The sequence below is a fragment of the Amblyomma maculatum genome, chromosome 1, assembly GCF_055883805.1.
Source record: "Amblyomma maculatum isolate TAMU_Amacu chromosome 1, ASM5588380v1, whole genome shotgun sequence".
Taxonomy (NCBI): domain Eukaryota; kingdom Metazoa; phylum Arthropoda; class Arachnida; order Ixodida; family Ixodidae; genus Amblyomma; species Amblyomma maculatum.
Genome location: NC_139344.1, coordinates 301,877,487 through 301,895,855, shown reverse-complemented (window position 1 = coordinate 301,895,855; position 18,369 = coordinate 301,877,487). Strand labels below are relative to the sequence as shown.

The 18,369-nt window shown below is 43.9% G+C and overlaps 1 protein-coding gene across 1 annotated transcript in view; it reads left to right on the top strand.

Moving 5' to 3' along the window:
• The window catches only part of Phb1 (prohibitin 1), a 51,494-nt gene that overhangs the window by 17,764 nt on the left and 15,361 nt on the right, over window positions 1-18,369 (top strand). The window contains exon 3 of the mRNA XM_084600526.1: window positions 5,007-5,168. Coding sequence (XP_084456652.1) covers window positions 5,007-5,168 — 162 coding nt within the window. The remainder of the gene's footprint in view (window positions 1-5,006; window positions 5,169-18,369) is intronic.

Here is an 18,369-nt window from a genome sequence, read left to right as displayed (position 1 = left end):
CCCTGTGAGTGCAGCACCCAACACCTAGCACACCACAGCCTATCAGTGAATCTAGAATATCCCAGAAAGTGTCCACACAGAGGCTGTTTTCTTGCAGTAGGGTCGATATCTTGTTTTCAACACTTCTAAACATGTTGAACAGCTCCCATGAAGGATATTTAAGGCATCCTTCCTTGAACTCTCTTTCAAGAGTTAGAAAAGCTTCTGGGCATGCCGACTGCCACGGGGTAACGTCTGCCTGCCTCCTTCATTCCTTTTCCTTGTTAGCATTTTGAATTGTTTGGATTTTGAATATATATATATATATATATATATATATATATATATATATATATATATATATATATATAGTTTTTATTGGGTTTTAGCATATTGACACAATTATCTAAATTTGTGCATCGCATTTCTTTCAACTTAGATTTTGGTGATCAAATTGGTGGTATATTGACTTCTCTAAGGCTTCTGACACAGTGATTCATTAGAAACTCGATTCACGAACGTTGTATTAAAAATTCATCTTTGGCGAACTGGACATCTCTCTTTCTTTCTCTATACAATTATGGTGAAATCCAGTGTCGTCCCAGTCTCTTCTTGTGTGCCACAAGGACCTGCCTTAGAACATTAACAATTCTTATACTTTATATGAACGACCTGCCGAATAACGTCACATCTGAAATCCGCATGCATGCAGATGACTGTGTTGTGCATGCAGTACCTCATCCATTCCTCTGAGGATCATTGTGATCTTAACTAATCAGCTGCTACATTTTCGTAATGATGCAAAAATTGGCAAATGCCTATCGATTTTTGTAAATTTTTAACCGCGGCATTCTCTGACAGGTCCGTTTTTGCGTATTCAACGCATATCACTTGAAAAGGTTTTTGAATATAAGTGTTTTGATATTATTCTCACTTCCTTACTTATCTTGGTCAAGACCTATTGAGTTAATTTGCTGTAATTAAGCCCTTAATAAATTTGGATATTTAAGACGTAATTTAGCTCAAGCTTTATGTGAAGTCAAGTTATTGATGCATACAAATCGTTAATCCTTCCCATACTTGATTATGATTGCATTTTATGGAATCCTCAGGCACTAACACGTTATCTCCCAGATCGTATGTCACAGTCTTATAAAGCAACACATAAAGACGCAATCACAAGCATAAGGAAAATAAAACCGCAGCAGACACAGGACGGAGGCTAGAGACAACACAGGGCGGTACTGGCAACTGAAACGTTTATTGAAAAAACAGGGGCTTTTAAAGACAGATGGCACATGTGACCTTACAATCAGGTAAAATGGGCTGAAACATGAAAACCAAACAAGACCTTCGGCGAACCTTAAACGACAACAATCAGCACGTGGAAGTTGATAAAAGGATGATAACAAGCATAATCTGTAAAAGAGGAAATCATTACAAAATAAACTGAACAATCTACAGCAGCACATGAATGAAAAGACAAAGCTCTCCGTACTAGATGAGCATGACACGAATCCAAAACAAGAGGTTCAAAATAATTTTTAACGACCGACAACCAAGGGAGAAAGTGGATGCAAACAAACCAAACAGTATAACAACCACCCAAGAAGTCACATGACAAGGAAATCTAGTTCTTTTTGGAGGAGAGCGACAGAAGGTGAGCTAACGCATTCATCTGGATGCGAACGCTGGATGGCAACCGCCTCCACAATCTCTCTTTCAAGTTGTCCCTTCCTTCTTCCTATAATCTCAGTCTGGCTGAGCTGTGGGCGACAGCCCCGACAACTACGGCAGTGAATCGGCAAATTCCTTCCTTCCTTGGGGGAGGCAGGGGGCTCGAATTTGCCGATTCACTGCCGTAGTTGTCGGGGCTGTCGCCCACAGCTCAGCCAGACTGAGATTATAGGAAGAAGGAAGGGACAACTTGAAAGAGAGATTGTAGAGGCGGTTGCCATCCAGCGTTCGCATCCAGATGAATGCGTTAGCTCACCTTCTGTCGCTCTCCTCCAAAAAGAACTAGATTTCCTTGTCATGTGACTTCTTGGGTGGTTGTTATACTGTTTGGTTTGTTTGCATCCACTTTCTCCCTTGGTTGTCGGTCGTTAAAAATTATTTTGAACCTCTTGTTTTGGATTCGTGTCATGCTCATCTAGTACGGAGAGCTTTGTCTTTTCATTCATGTGCTGCTGTAGATTGTTCAGTTTATTTTGTAATGATTTCCTCTTTTACAGATTATGCTTGTTATCATCCTTTTATCAACTTCCACGTGCTGATTGTTGTCGTTTAAGGTTCGCCGAAGGTCTTGTTTGGTTTTCATGTTTCAGCCCATTTTACCTGATTGTAAGGTCACATGTGCCATCTGTCTTTAAAAGCCCCTGTTTTTTCAATAAACGTTTCAGTTGCCAGTACCGCCCTGTGTTGTCTCTAGCCTCCGTCCTGTGTCTGCTGCGGTTTTATTTTCCTTATGTCTCACCAACTGGCCTACACATCTACCCTGCTAAATCACAAGCACCTCAGGAGAGTGCACCATCGATCGACGACAGAACACACAGCAAACGAAGCAATGAACACGTGCGCCGCGACAGCGGCGATGGCCTCCCACTCAATCTCAACGCAACGGTAGCGCCACCCCTCGGATAGGATACGAGTTAGGGCCGCCTCTGGCGGGGTCTTTTCCAACTGACCCTAATCTAAAAACGTTGGTAGCCCCCCACGTGACTACATGTCAGCAAAATATTGTTGATTTTCGTTATTGTACATTGTTCTTTTTTCTTCTAGGAGTGCTTGCCATAATTTATTATATTTTGCGCTCTCCCCAGTGCGTCCTTAAATAAAAACCACCCCTTCTTTCGCACCACTAGATGTATGCTTCCAGGTTTTACCACTAGATGGCGCCACAGTGTTTGCTATTTCATGAATGACGCAATGACAGTGACCACTAAAACTTTCTTCGACGAGGGCGTGCGTTATTGTGCAGTAACAGCATTGAGTGTGAAACATTTTTTGCCTTACTCTACGCAAAAAATGTCTGATTACTGTCTGGCGAGTGAAAGTTGTATTTGTTTTCGGTATGTCTTTTTTGTTGCCCACCAGGCGTCATCGTAATCGCTGCTCATGGTTTCCAGCATCTGACTACATAAAAACGGGTGCGCGCATTTATCGAAAAATTCCCGATAAAAAGTTTCTACACCGTTTTTAACAAAACTGTTATGGAATCGAACATTTTAGACATCAATCTTTCCACTGCGGTGAAAAAAAAATTGCTATATTCCAGTGTTCTGTCCCTTTAAGCCAGGAAGTTGTATTAGCACAACACTTATTATGGTGTAACATGAACCATTGAAAAATTTAAAGTTCGCAGTTTTGGGTGGGGTTTTCTTCTGTGTTTTTGTTTATTATGGCCTCTCCTTCTCTGGAGATTCTTTGCACATTGTTGTGTTGGAAAAAGAAAACAGCGAAAGCTGGCTATGAAAGTAGGTGAGAAAGGAATGACAGTAAACAAACGTTTGCATCACTAGGCAGGGTCGCATGCATTTCTCAAGTCATTCATGTAAATGTGGTACTTCTGCAAGATGTAAATGGAATCGAAAACTGAATAAATTGAACGTAATAGTATTTAACTTAAATTTGAGTGCATTGTTTTCCTTGTTTGTTGCAATTGTTGAGCTATGGCGATGCTATTACCTCCGGTCGTTATTTTGGTATCAAATATTTTAAATTGTTGGAGAACCAAAATCATAGTACTGATTGTGTTGGCATGTAGTGGTGGTTTTTTGCTGCGGATATGACTTCAACTGGCAAGAGTGTGACGATTGGGTAAATAGCAAATGCAATTTTAATTGTGGCCATTAGGAAAAATATGTTATTGCGTTGTTGTATTTCATATTATGCTAATGAATCCAACGTGTTTGCTTTGCACATAGGCACTGCAAAGCAAGTAACACAAAGAGCACCAACTACTCTGCATCAAAGACGACCTATATACGTGGACCTGTGGCTATGCTGCTGAAGTTAGGCAGGAAAGGTCAAACTTCCACAACCTATATACGTCTAGAGCTATGCAGCCAAAGTTAGGCAGGAAAGAATTGAACGACCTCGCTATTGTAGGATGCCTGCAGATGGAAGGAAAGGGAGGGTCAGGGAGTGTGCTCAGGAGAAAAGGGGGTGACAAAGGAATATCTTCTTCCTCGTTCTATTTCTGCCCACATGGTCTTAGCCATGGAGGAGAGGTCGTCAACTTGAGCAACGGCATGTAACGGCGACCAGGAAACCATGAGAAGCCATCTTTCGCGATTTTGTAGTGGCATACTCTTGTAGACTGTTTTGATTGGTTCCTTTGCAGTGGGCGAGTGAAGTCAAGGGCAATTTTTGGGTTCCCTGTATTTTGAAAATCCTGTAATCCTAAAGCCAAGCGTTGCAGGCCCCTTTAAAGAGGAAGCCAATTATTTACCACACAGCAACTGATTGACTCTAGTCTGGGAGGTCCCTCCTCGTGGCTGCCATGTAGTATTCAGAAATGACATGTTTCCATTGATTTTAGCCCTGCTGCTGGTATAAACAAAGAGAACAATCTCGGGAATGTGCTCTTTCTGGGTCTCTTTTTATCAACTTACGGTCGCATTGGTGCTGTCCCATAAGTAATATGCAGGGAAGATACATACCTTTCTTAGCCTGCCATTTGTGGGAGGACTGCTTTTATGTGCGGAGGGTAGACATTTCCGCTTTGCATTAGTTGTTGGATCACTGTGTGGATAGGTGATTTCTTACCATATCTAGTCATGTAATACCCTTTTCTTTTTTTGTGCCTGCTTAGTGGGTGATGAGCAATTAAGGAGGGAGTCTGGGAAAGGATTCTTCTCCTTGGTGCTATGCATTTTTATTGTCTTGGTCATCCTTAGCGGTTCATTGAGTTTTTTGGCAGTCACTTGCTATTGGACGGCTGTAATTTATTTGCAGAAAGGTGCGAAGGCTAAATGTTTTTGCTAGCATTACTGTTATAAACTGGTTTTGTCTGCATGTTGCAGTGGACGGGGGTCACAGGGCTGTCATCTTTGACCGCTTCACGGGCGTCAAGAACTATGTGGTGGGCGAAGGCACGCACTTCCTCATCCCCTGGGTCCAGCGGCCGATCATCTACGATGTGCGCTCGCGGCCCCGCAATGTGCCGGTCGTTACGGGCAGCAAAGGTGGGCCACTAGAGATGAATTTTAATCTGCTGTAGTGTGTGTGGAAAGCACAAAAGAAATTTTCCATGTGGCACAAAGAATCATCAGAGCATGGCAGTGTTATCATGTGCAGCATTCCAGGCAGAGGCGACAAATGATGTTACATGAGATAAACACAAGTTGAGCGGATCAGCCTGCATTGCGGTGATAGTGCACCCTCCTGTGACGCTCTGGTCTAGCCCACACAAGGGTGCGCCCCCTTTTCAACGCCATTCCAACTAGCATGCAAGTCTATGGTGTCATTATTTTCAACAATGGGTGCTCTGTTTAATTGTGGGGATCGTGTCGACGTACGACCAGTGGGCACCTCCCTGAACTTGAGTTGCATGGAAATTGTGTGTGGGCACCACTGCGCTATAACAGGCTCGGCGACATCGGAAGTTCCCATTTTTCAAATAAAGGAGTCGCATAGTTTGTCTCCTAAGCTGCATCGGCCAATAGCGTCTTTTCAGACACTGCTTTAAGGGAAGACGCGAATCTTAGAATGGTCGAAAATGGGAATAAAATCGATTTTAAGAAAAACTCGTTTTTGGAACGTTTATCCTTTCGAGCACCTGCACTCAACTTATTAACGCCGAATTCGGTCGGGAAATGCGATAAAATCGGCTTTCAAAACATCACGACAGTCATGAAATGCCCCTCGAAAATAGCAAATTTGTTCGAAATTTTCGCACGCGCAGCGAGCGTTGCAGCCCGCCGATCGGTGCCATCTTGGGCTTGGTTTGAGGCTGTTTTCTTTGTGCGCAATTTTCGCTATCTCAAAATGGCGTCGCTCAAGCGGAGTGGCTGCGCGTGCTGGTTTTCCAAAGGCCGTTTATGATCTCTGATTGGTTCACATGCAGCACGCTTTTCAAATGAGCCATTCCACGTCTCCCATTGGCTGGCATGACCGGCTTGTATTTTTTTTTCTTTCTGTTCTGAGATCGCTGCTGTGGCTGCCGCTTCGTGCATTTGCGCTCGTATTTCTCGACGCACCATTTTGTGCTGAGCTTTTTTTCTTTTTCTTTTTTTATAATCAAGATGCCGGAAAACAGTAAATTGTAACCGTGCATGCAATGAACCTTTGGAAACCGTAAGAAACTAATAAATAGGCATGGAACAAAAACCAGAAGACGCAGGCTGCAGTGTGCCGTCGGGACCTACTTTAGAGCTGATTGTTAGATGTACAGGGAACTTCAATCACGCTGCCTGATAACGGCACTGCGGGTTCAAATTACAGCACGAATTGCATCACTGTACACCTCGTGTTGATGCCGCTGCCGCATACTACTCTGCAGCCTGGCGCAAAATTCGTTCTGTCAGGGATGTCAGCGACCCAACGTGAGTTTCACCTCAGTGCAGACGCAATGCAGGTAACGAGTTTGTGATTGTGGACATGAAAATGTTAAACAACTTTGTCGCTAAGTAGAATGCATGTTTTCTCAGCGCAAAAAAATACAGACAGGACGAAATAAGGGGACAGACGAGGGACGAACGCTGAGAAAATATGCATTCTACTTATCAAGATCAACTAGCCCGTCTTTGTACGCTAACTTTATCGCGCACACGAAGCGCGGAATCTGCTGCAAAATCGCGAAGACGTGAGCGGTCAACCGCCCGAGCATCACATCAGACCTTTTCAGAGGCACCCATCTGTTTTCCACAGGGGCCTCAGGCCTCCTTGGCTCCGGACTGCTAGCTCCCTCAAGGAACCATTTTCAGGGCTCGAGAGCTGGACACCCTAGCCTTGCGCTCTCGTCGGCTAAAAAAGTCAACCCATAACTTCACGAAAATATCTTTTACAATTTCATCATGCACAGTCTTTGTCAAAAGTGTAGAGCCCGGGGGGTCTGCTTCTGAGCCGTCTAGTGGCGATGATTTAGCATTGGTGAAGTTGCTTCCTAATGGAGAGGGTAGGACAAAAAATATTCTTACCATCAAGAAATTTGGAAAACTGGAAATGCATTACAAGCCGCACGAAGTCGCTTAGAAGCAGGCACCCTGGGCTCTACACTTTTGACAAAGACTGTACACATCTTTAACATTTGTTTAAGAATGTTTCCTTGGCTGGAATAAGACACTTTTGTTTTGCAGGGACAGGTAGGGAACATTCAAATAAAATCTGCAGTTGAAGATTCCACCCAAAATTTTCTGCAGTCAGTGTCAAAACTTGAAATGCGTTTTTCTCAATTTCATATTTTTTGCCAACATGAGTAGCCTAACGGAACTTTCATTATGTTCTTGTGGCACAATTCTAATAAGTCTTACACCGTTGCATTGAGGAAGAAGTGAACTGTGGAGCTATTCTATCTTTATGTTGCTAGGTTGAACATATCAAATTTGGGGGAGAGTAATGTCAGCTAATTCTAAAATTATGGTTAATTGGTATAATTGGGTATTTCTAATGAGAATGCACCTGTGTGACAATGCTGATAGCATAGCTCCACATGGCAGATCTTTGGCTATAGCTCCATTTTAATCGGAACCACATAATATTGAGGGAAAGTGTTTAAGGGGAGACGCGGGGATCAAATCACGAAACAATCAAATTTTAGAAAAGATTAGATTCGGAATCTACAAGGCCTGTTCAATCACATTGCAAAAAAATTCCACTGAAAATGGCCTCAAAGTGAGCCTAAAAATTATTTTTCTGACCGCTCGTAGCAAAAAACTGTCCGAAATGTCCACGAAAATGGTAGATTTCCAAACGCAATAATTCTGCGCCCGTAACGCCGATTGCGAAACTTTTGGTACCACTAGAAAGCTTGTTTCACCGCAGTACTCCTCCCATTGGAGCTGCGTGCCTACAATAAAAATAAACGCACAAACGTAAAAAAATGCAAAGGCCTCGCAGAGCCACTCCTAGGCGCTGATTGATCCAGTCACGTGGCGCGCTCTCAGAGTGGCTGCTGGAAGGCACGCCATTGCTTGCGTTGTCTGCTCCCGCCTCATTCACACACGTCAACTGCTCGGTAGTTTGTGAATCTGCTGCTGCCGTCACCCCCACTATTGCGCGAGGCTTTGTCTTGCCAGCGGTGCAGAAGTATAGGACGAAGTATGCGTGCGGGAAGCGTGAACGCAAGCCTCCTATCCAGGAAGAGAAGCGATCGGAATCAACCGGGTCGGAATCAACGCTTCTCGAAAAGTATCAGCGCACCGTGTGTTCCGTCTGAAAGGCAAAGAAACGGAAGCAGCGTTGAAAGCTACAAGGATATTGCACATTCGTTCCGATGCAGTACAGTTCCAACGAACGGAAGTATCAAGGCTCACGGAAAGCTGGACTGATATGCCGATGCACTTGGCGAAGATCACTGAGATATGTCGCGGAAGGCCAACCCGCCCTTGGAATCAATGCTAGGAAGTGAACCCGAAGACTCGGCGCCGTCAACCAACGTCCCGGTGCAGGGCCGACACGGGGAAAGTTACATTTTCGTGACAGCGGGTGACGCTGATGCGCAGCGCAAGCTCTCGAGTACGATGCCGAACGTTTATGTAACTGGAATAGCACCATTCCGCAGCACCTGCGCCCGATACCGATTCCCAGCAGTGAATCCAAGGTCCCGGCTCCATCGACTAGCCGCGACATTACAATGCGCGATGCAGTTCCGATAAGGAGAAACTTCCATTCGCGATGGCGAGTGATGCGCTGCTAGGTTTACGGCAAATGTTTGCTTTACCCGATTTGCACCATTCAGGTGCTGGAACTGCATTCTGTGTCCTCGGAAACAGCCCAGAAGGAAGCATGCAGCGTAGCGATTCAGTATTTCAATCCAGAGGCGTTTTGATGGGTAAAAAGTGGCTGTGCAACTTTACTGTCAGTTTTCTCAAAAGTGCTTTTTGACCTGACTGACCTGCTTGCAGAAAGTGTATCACGGCAATGGCTTGATGGATTTTCATGAGGTTTGTTGCATTGTATTCCTTGATAAATTCATTATGCAGTGACATTCCCATATTTTTAAAATATGCTATCATTTTTTTTTTTACCTTGTAGCTATTTTGAAAGGGTGAAAATGAGTATGTTATGCAAACATGGATGTAACATTCTGTTTAAAAATAATCAGGTTGATAAAAATATTTGGAGAATGTCACTGCATGAACCATTAATATGGCTAAAATATAAGACCAACTATGGGCTTCTATTTTCTTTTTTTGTCATGTGAGGCTTTCTGCAAGTTTGGTAAACAATGATGCAAATATAAATTTCTAATGTCAAAACTACTGGAAATATCTTAACACGTTCACTGCGTCGTGGCCCACTGGTGGGTCACGCAACATAGTCCAGCCATGCTGGCGTAAACAACGAGGAGTTTCTTGCAGTGCGGCGACAATATTCTTCCACAAATGCGTTATCACAGAGATATAAAGCGCGCCTGTATTTATTGACATTGGCACTTGCAATGCGTCTGTGAATAAACGGCTATCAGGAAATGGCACAGAAAATGTTCCAGCTATCCGCTCCAGCCTTTTGTTCGAGCACTTACCACATGCGCAACATACTTTTGAAAAGCGCTCACAATGTGTGCAAGGGCTCTGCTGAAGAATTAGTCTGTCCTATTCGCAATAACTTGGCTCACTCTCAGTGCCAAGCCTCGTGGTCCTCATCCTTGTGCTTTCCATTTTTTACGAGCATTCAGAAATCATGATGGGCTGTCAAAAATGCGACGGAGGTACAGAAAACCAGAAGAAAAGACCCTGCGGTGGAAGTGGATTCGCCGGGACACACGGCAGCACAAATACGTTGCCATCCACTTTGTGCGGCAAAACTTCTACTCTAGCGAACAGCCTCTAAGAGTTATTGGAAAGGTCTTCTGAACTGTAGAAACTGTGGGATGGTGAGTCAAGCGTTTGCGGTGAAGCGGTATCTGAGGATTCGGAAAATGGTGATGTTCAGGCTGCATTACCTGCTGAAAGCTGGAATGCGATAACGACTAGAGTTAGAGCAATGTCGTATTCGAGCCCTTCTGTGCTAATCAGCCTCCCGACTAGCAACGATGCTCTCAGCTTGTTTTCTCTGTTTTTGACTGATGATACTTGGGACATGATGGTTCATGTGACAAAAAGGTATGGGAAGCAGTACATTTGAACGCCCTACAAGGGAAGTTGCGCGTGAAGAAATGGACTGATACAAACGTGCAAGAAATGAAAGTGTTTGTTGGATAAACGGCCCGTTCTCATGATGACAACGGTTGCTGAGCATGACACCAGCCTTAATACTGGGGGAAAAAACGAGAAAGGGTGAGCCGACCATGAAACAGCGCACAGTCCTCGACTACAACGCGGCGAAAAAGGACGTATACTACAGTGACTAAATGACGGACTCCTGCCTACGGAAAGGGCTCAAGTTGTATAGGAAAGCTCTCATCGTTGGACCTGCAGTTGTGAACGCATGGGTTGTCCATTCAATGGTGAACAGTAAAACGTCGCCAATCATCGAATTTCACGAGGAGTTGGCACGCGCACTCTTCACCACAGCTCGGATTGAGACTGAAAGGACATGCAGAACAAAGCGGGAACAGGAAAGACCGGAAAAGGAAGAACAGGGAAGAACAGGAAAAGACCGATGGACCTGCACGGTCTGTCCGAAGGAGATGTACTGGATGCTACGCATCGCTGAGAGCTCGCAGAAGCCCAGAGCAGGCAAGGGTATTGGTGAAGATAGTTGTTACATTTTGCGCAAATTGCGCGGGAAGGCCATTTTTGCATTTGCATTGTTTCAATCTTATGCACGAATAGAACTCTTGAACATAGATTACGTTTTAGACATCGTGAACTGGTGGCACGTAAGACGTTTAGTTGCAAATGATGTGATTTGAACTGTTTTTTTTCTGGAAGTACTTGAATAAAATGTCGAGTGTATGGTCTCTGTGATACTGAAACGCAGGGTCACTCCACAAATGGGAGCTGGTTGGTGGGTGGTAAACGTAGCAGCTTCAAAACTCTTTATTGTGGAAACATGCCCAGGAAGAAGAATCGAAGGCGCAAGAGCGACAAGCGTCTCTGGCACTTGTTCAGACCGGAACGACTGATACTCTTGGCCGCGCTGTAGCACATAAAGCCAAAATTTTGTAGACAGAAAGGGCGCCATTTTTCTAGGACATCCTTGAGAACATGCTTCAGTCGCGTTCACTGGGGATTAAGCGAGCAGAGTCGCGGTAATAAATGGCTCTATAAATTCTCCAGATGCTGTATGCTACAAGAATCCATTATCCATTTTGTTTTTCTGATCCATTTGGTCCTCTATGTCAGGTTATTATTGTTAGATGACTTAGCCGTGCCGTTCAATCGTCCTTGGGAAGCGACCTGACTTTTGGCTCATTGGCGACCGGACCTCATTATTGGATGTACTTTGCAGCCAATATTGAACCGGAGTACGCGACGAATGGTGAAGGCTATCGTTAACGCGAGTATCCGCTTCCTTTCATTTCTGTGATTGGTCGACTGTTGCTTTCTTTTGATGATTCCGTCACTCTTGCGTCACGCGAAACGGAGCGGAAAATGGACAATGGATTCTTAAAAAGTACGACCCCAGGTTAAGCAACTTTGAACCATGTGATGCCTTTCTGCGCTAGCATACATGTTTCGCGTAGCCCGCACAAGCTACAGACCACGGAAAGTGCCAGTAGAGCAATCTTTCAGCAGGTGGAAAAATGGGTTCAGAAGTGTGCCCCACCGGTGTGTCACGCCGCACCTGAGGGAAGCATCAGGTGACCCACCGGTGGCGGCGTGACACACCGGTGGGCCACGACGCGCAGAGATCAAAACTATTCAAGGGGCTACGCAGCGAGCGTGTTAATGAAACTTTGTAATTAGCCATTCTGCACACTTTCCAATAAGCATGCCAAGTTTCATTGCTCTACTATAAAAATGAAAGAATTTCACTTTAATCTGCATGTCACCGTTAACGATCTAAGAAATTACCTAATTATTTATCAGTTATGTTTCCATAGCATGAGAACTAATTTAGATACAGTGAAAAATTACATTTTTGAATACAGCAGGAAGAAATACATTTACATACAGAATTTCGTTACAATATTTCTAATAATAAAAAAATTTAAGACCAGTGTCTCCCCTGTCTTGGTGTTATAACACCTACGCATATAGACAAGCGTCATGTTTGTAAACAAAGGTGGCGCTGCGATCGGCAGCGACATGAGGTATAGGCAAAAACGCAGCTTGCCTACACAGCGCCAAGCGACGCTGCCTTTGAAACCAGTTCGCGCGGGCGAATATTCTGAAGCATAAGGTTCGTTTGTGCGTAGAAATAGTTATGTTTATGCCTGGAGAGTAGTTCAGCACTTTATCAGCCGATTACTTCTGGAATTACCTGGTGAAGAGCGCTGAACTGGCTTCCTTCTCCGTGGCCTCAGCAGCGCGCGGCTACGGTGGGCGACTGTAGTGACTGAGTTAAATGTAAACTAGAAAGCGCAATTTATATAAAAAACTAACAGCCAACATTGTTCAACTCCCGTGCCTACTGTTAGCGCATGCAAGGACGACGACGAATGAATGACGGGAAGTGTGGTTTTCTTACGACAACTCTTAATGGGCTTTCTGATACCCCAAGCACCCCACACTAAAAAACAATATATTGCCGGCCGACAACTATCGTGAACTAGAAATCATTTTTAGCTCAGTGTACCGGCAGCTTAAGTCAGAATTTCACTTAAGGGGGGACATGGGTCTTGAGCAAAATTTTCTTAATATTTGTCCTGTGAGTATGAAATTTGGAGGGTTTATGTAAATTCTTGTGCTGGTTTCAAATATGTTGTTAGTTTTATTCTACATAAATTTGCTGAATAGTTACAGCAACTTTGCTGTTCCAAACTTGCGGGAAGCTTGTAAAAATATCTACTGAAGGGAAATTGCTAAAATGCACATGGATCTGTTCCTGAATGTCTAAGGAACACAATAAAACAAGTTTTGTGCTCCTGCCTTACTACAAGCCAAAGTTATGGAAGTTTTAAGTTTCAGCTTCACAAGTGCAACCACCCCCTTTCTACATCTTGGTTTAAAAATTTTTCATGCAGTTGAGACCTTGTATAATAGCTTTATTGTGTTCCTTTAACACTCACGAGCCAGTAAAAGAAAAAATCATTACAATCTAACGAGTAGGAGAGCCACAATGCCACCCGCAAAATACAGGCAACATTTTCATTTTGAGAAAAATGGAAAATACGAATTGCAATGTCAAACACTAATTTAATCAAACAAAAACTGCAGAAATGCAGGCCACTGTGGCCTAGAAGGCTCCTGGACAGTAATCTGCATTGGGTTTGCCCTTCTGCTTTCGTTTTGCTGCAGTCTGAAAAGCTGCAGAGGAAGCACGCTTCCTCTCTGCTCTCAGACATTCACTGGTGCAATGCACACGTTTACAATTTAAAATGGCTATAAACCTCCAGGAATGTAGTCTCTTTGCTTTCCAATGTCCAAGTGTCGCCTCTTTCATTTTGATTTGCAGTTGCAGCACATTAAGTTGTCACTTTTTCGTTTTTTTTTGTTTTTTTTTTACGTACGTCGTTTTGCTACGTCCTCGCATCAAGACCGCGGTGAGGAACGTTTATTGCGGAAAAGAAATTAATTTGGAGCTGTTTGCTGCTTCCCAGTGCTCTGCATTGCACTGGAAGCAAGTGAATTCCCTAAGGACTATGAACGAGGTACTACACAGCACTCCGTAGCGGCAAAAAAACATTTTTCGAAACTGACCTACCAAAAATCCTGGTCAGCAACCCTAGAAAGTTTTGGGAAATACTAAACACACAAGCGACATGTACCGTTACCCTTACCAACCAAGCAGATGAAGAGATTAGTGACGCCGACTGTGCCGACGAGTTCAATTGCTCTTTCGCTGCTGTTTTCACGACAGAAACTGATTCATCAATGCCCAGCCTACTTCCATCAGTGCTTCCAGCAATGTCACCTGTTACCATCAGTTACGCCGTAGTGGAGGACTCCGGAAATTTCGACCACCTGGGGTTCTTTAACGTGCACTGACAACGCACAGCACACGGGCGCCTTGCTTTTCGCCTCCATCGAAAAGCTGCCGCCGAGGCCGGGATTCGATCCCGCGTCCTTGGGAACAGTAGTCGAGCGCCGTAACCACTGCGCCACCCCGGCGGGAAAGAATGAAATAGAGGATGTGAAATAGAGGATGAGTGGTATGGGAATTGTGCAGCCCCTTGATCGACCTATTTGTTGCACTCCCGCCTTGTGGCACAATGCGCCCTACAGAGGTGCCTGCTTCTTTTCATTCCAACAAAGACTGTCAATAAATGTTTGAAATAAATTGTGTCAAGTTTTCTGGCTTGGCTATTTTGGGCTACTTTTATGGGTTTACCTATTCTTGGGTTACATCGCGCAGAAAGTTTGGTGGGTCATGCTGTCCATGAGCGTCACTTGTCCATGCGTTCTGACCAGGCTGCTTCGCTGACTTTGCGGTGATACTTCTGTGCACGCTATGTGTACCGGAAGAGTTAAAGAAACGTAAGCCTCATTAATTCATATCTTTTGCTTGTTTTGCGCGGTGACTTGGCTATTGTTCTGCTTTTTTGTTTGACATGTGTTCCTATTGCTCTCGCGTAAATCATACGCATCAACGCTGTTTTCGATGCAGTGAATTTTAGCGCACAGAAGTATTCTACTCTGGATTTTGGGAAAAATAAACAGCCATAGAGAAAGGGATTTGGTAAAGAGCGGACACTCCCATAGGGCCCAGCAGCCCAATGGGCGGTCGGAGCTTGACACACATCCGCTTTCGGTTTGAATGTTTTAGCAAGCGCTTGCCGTAGTGCTGCGCCCTGCTGGCACATTATTTCTGTTCTGTACGGTGTGGTATTATTTTTATTTTCATGAATGAAATATAAAGTTAGGTCACAATTACTGCTGACTGGGCATCAACGCAGCGGCGTCAAAGCCTTTGCCAAACAGCAGTTTGCAGGAAAGATGCCAGGAACTCTGTGAAATGAACATTTATTTTGCTTCATACAAAAATAAAACCGATGCAATTCTGTCGCAATTTGGTGCATAAAAGCAACCAGGAAGACAAACATCAGCCGACGTGTACGTTACGAAAAGTGAAAAAAAAAAAAAATTTGCACTAGGCAGGAAACAATACTTAAGTAGACAAATGTAGCATGACATGCAGATATACAAAGTATGGAAAATGATACATAAGAAAACAGACATACACTATGCTCACAATACACTCGCGGCTCCCTCAGAGTACCGTGTATTTTATTTTAAACACAGATTTCAAGCAAATATACTTCATCGTCTTGGGTATAGTGCCACAGAGACAACGTTGTTTTCAGCTTAAATGCATACTCTTTTTTTTTCCCACACCATTATGTGCTTTTGGGTACGACCTTGACAGCAGAATTCCAGGAGATGGTCATGTCTTTCATCCTCAGCATTACCTTTTTCAGAAAGTTTGAAGGGTTTCTAAACACAAATGTTCTGTAAGCCCGAAATATGCTAGAAAACATTCAGACTCATGCTACAAAGCGCCTTGCATTTATTTTACGACGAAAATGTAACTAGCACTCGTTAAATTCACAGCCAGAATGCACAACAGTTTTAATATAAGAATGGTTCCTCTATTATACGGGTCGTTATGGCCTGGGTCTTTTTGGGACGGTAAACAATATTAACCAACCATGCTTATTGCCATTTTATCACATGGTCAATTTGTTGGAATGTGAAAATATGCACTGATATTATTCAGGAAACATTAGCGATATTTATTCCATGCCCATTAACACTTTTTTCATGTTGATTAACAATTATATCATTATTAACAATTATATAACGTGAAATGGCAAGCCGGAAGTGAAAGCTCAAACCTATTAACTAGTGGGATGCGTGATATTGGTCTGGACCTCTAGCACGTATGCTGCAAATTGTTTTACTGGGGCACACAGCAGACAGCTGCATCTTGGCATCTGCTGAAAAATTTACAATAGAAGTATTTGTTATCATGATACACCTTTTACCGAAACTATGTAAACAGATTAAACGTGAGAAAGCTGTCAAGAAATAAAATTACGAACATGGTCAATATGATTTTTTGAACCTCGCGTGCATACCCACGTAAAATACACATATCAAACAACACGACAAAGATAGCTATCAGTGATTTTCAACATTGCTCCACTTCCCAATGTTAATCTTTGGTTTCAAAAGCTGCATTGACAGCCGACTACGCGTTTCATTCGATAAAGGTATGATACACGAGCGGCAACAACACAAGGACTACCAGCCAGACGTTCATGGTGTGCGCAGGTGGAATGCATGTTTTCAGAAGCGGAGAGGATGGATTTATCGGCACGCCACTTCTCTAATATCAAGCTGTTTAGAAATACTTTGGCGTTTCCTTTTGTATAGCCTTTTTTTTTAAGCGCATTCTCTTGCTGCGCGTGTGCAATGCGAGTTTTTCGTCGCAGATGGCAGTTTTCAGCACACAAATTTCTGGTTTTTCAGCTTTTTGCACGTTGCCTTTTTTCCTGCTGTCTTAAAAATAACTGTCCCGTTATTTCGTTCAAAACTTCGCTCCTGAGCGTAAAGCTGGCGCACTTGGACAGGCTGCGCCATCTGTAATATCTTTCTACAAGTTCGCATTTTCGCCCCGCGTGATGTTGATATGTATATACTGAAGAGTATGGAGCGACTGCGCCCACCCCCGCACCTTCTTTGCTAGGGGTGCGGTAGCTCCCTGTGCGCTACTCTATCGCGCTAAGCGATCACGCGGCGCGTGCTGCGGTTACGGGCTCAAGGGTTGTTCTGCCATCTGCCGCACGTTTGCAGGTTTTTATTCTGTTGGAGTGTCTATGATGTCATGTCACGTCACGATGTCACGATGCCTTGCGCCGTCGACACGACTCGATCGGTGCTTTCGCTCTCTTGCGGCTAGCAGCAGTAAAGGAGGTTGTTTTCATGGTTGTTTTAGCCTCTTTCCATCTCCCTTTGTCATCTTGATTTCACAACGTGCCATTGCTCTCCGTTGTGCGGGCCACCGAAAGTGCGCCCTCCGTGCGCGCGGTTACTTTCGTATGACTGACCGGATGGGACCTTTGACTGCGGACTGGAGCGATGGCTCTTTTGATTACAAAGTAGGAGCCGAGCTCAGACTCGGACTCTCAAGAAGTATCGAGCAGTTTTTGCTTATATTATTCTTATTTAGCTCATTTATAGTTAGGCTGATAATGGTGATGATGTTAATTAACACCTGCAGAACACCGAAATGTGCATATTTCGTTGATTATGTTATTTGTATAGAAATTATAATAAAAAATAAATCGCTATGCTCGTTCCCTGAAACCAAGCCGACACTGGGGGTGCGTCACAGCCAGAAGCAAAAGCAAGGTCATTACTGTCGCTCCCACATGGCAACGAAAAAGGTCAAACACATTTTGGACAAGTCTTGGAATTGTGACCATCTGTGGCCAAGTGAAGACATCATCATCATTTATTATACCCTTAAAGGCCCCGGGTGGGGTATTATATAAGGGGGGGCGTTCCACATATGTAGCGACGCTACAGCAGTGATCCATGCCAAGTACCTTGGCAGTAAAAAACTATATTCGTCTATGTCAGGAGGCAGAAGCGGATGAGAGACGGAAGAGAAAGCTGGCTGTGCTGGACAATGCAGCTGCAGAGAAGAAAATGAAGCTTGAAGAAAAACTCTGCATAGAAAAACGCCTTGTCCAAAGCAATGCTGGAGCGTGGTCAAGGCCTCCTCAAAGCAGGAGTGGCTGAAAGAATATGGATGATGTTGAATCCAGCCACCTAAAGCACAAAATCTGTGAAGGGTAGATCATGAAAGGCCTGGGAAATAATTGAAAAGCTGGGCTTGTTTTTCTTCTGAGCTTCGTGATGGTACATACTCATTGTTTTTGATTGAATAGAGATAATCACTGGTATAGATAATGCATGTAATACTTGCTTTTTTAGTGTTACGCTTGAAATAATGGACAGGGAAGGCAACAGCAAGATGGTAGCTGTAAATCGATTTGTTCGCAGTGTAGCTGAGCCGATATATTGGCTGCTTGGTGAGCAATGGACTTTCTAGAAATGGCAAACAGGTGCTCCAAATCGCTTGTCGAGCTGCTCCAAAGTTCATTTTTTACTGCTCCAAATCGCAGTTTGGCAGCAGCAGCACTGTGCTATGCTGTAACTCCCAACATAT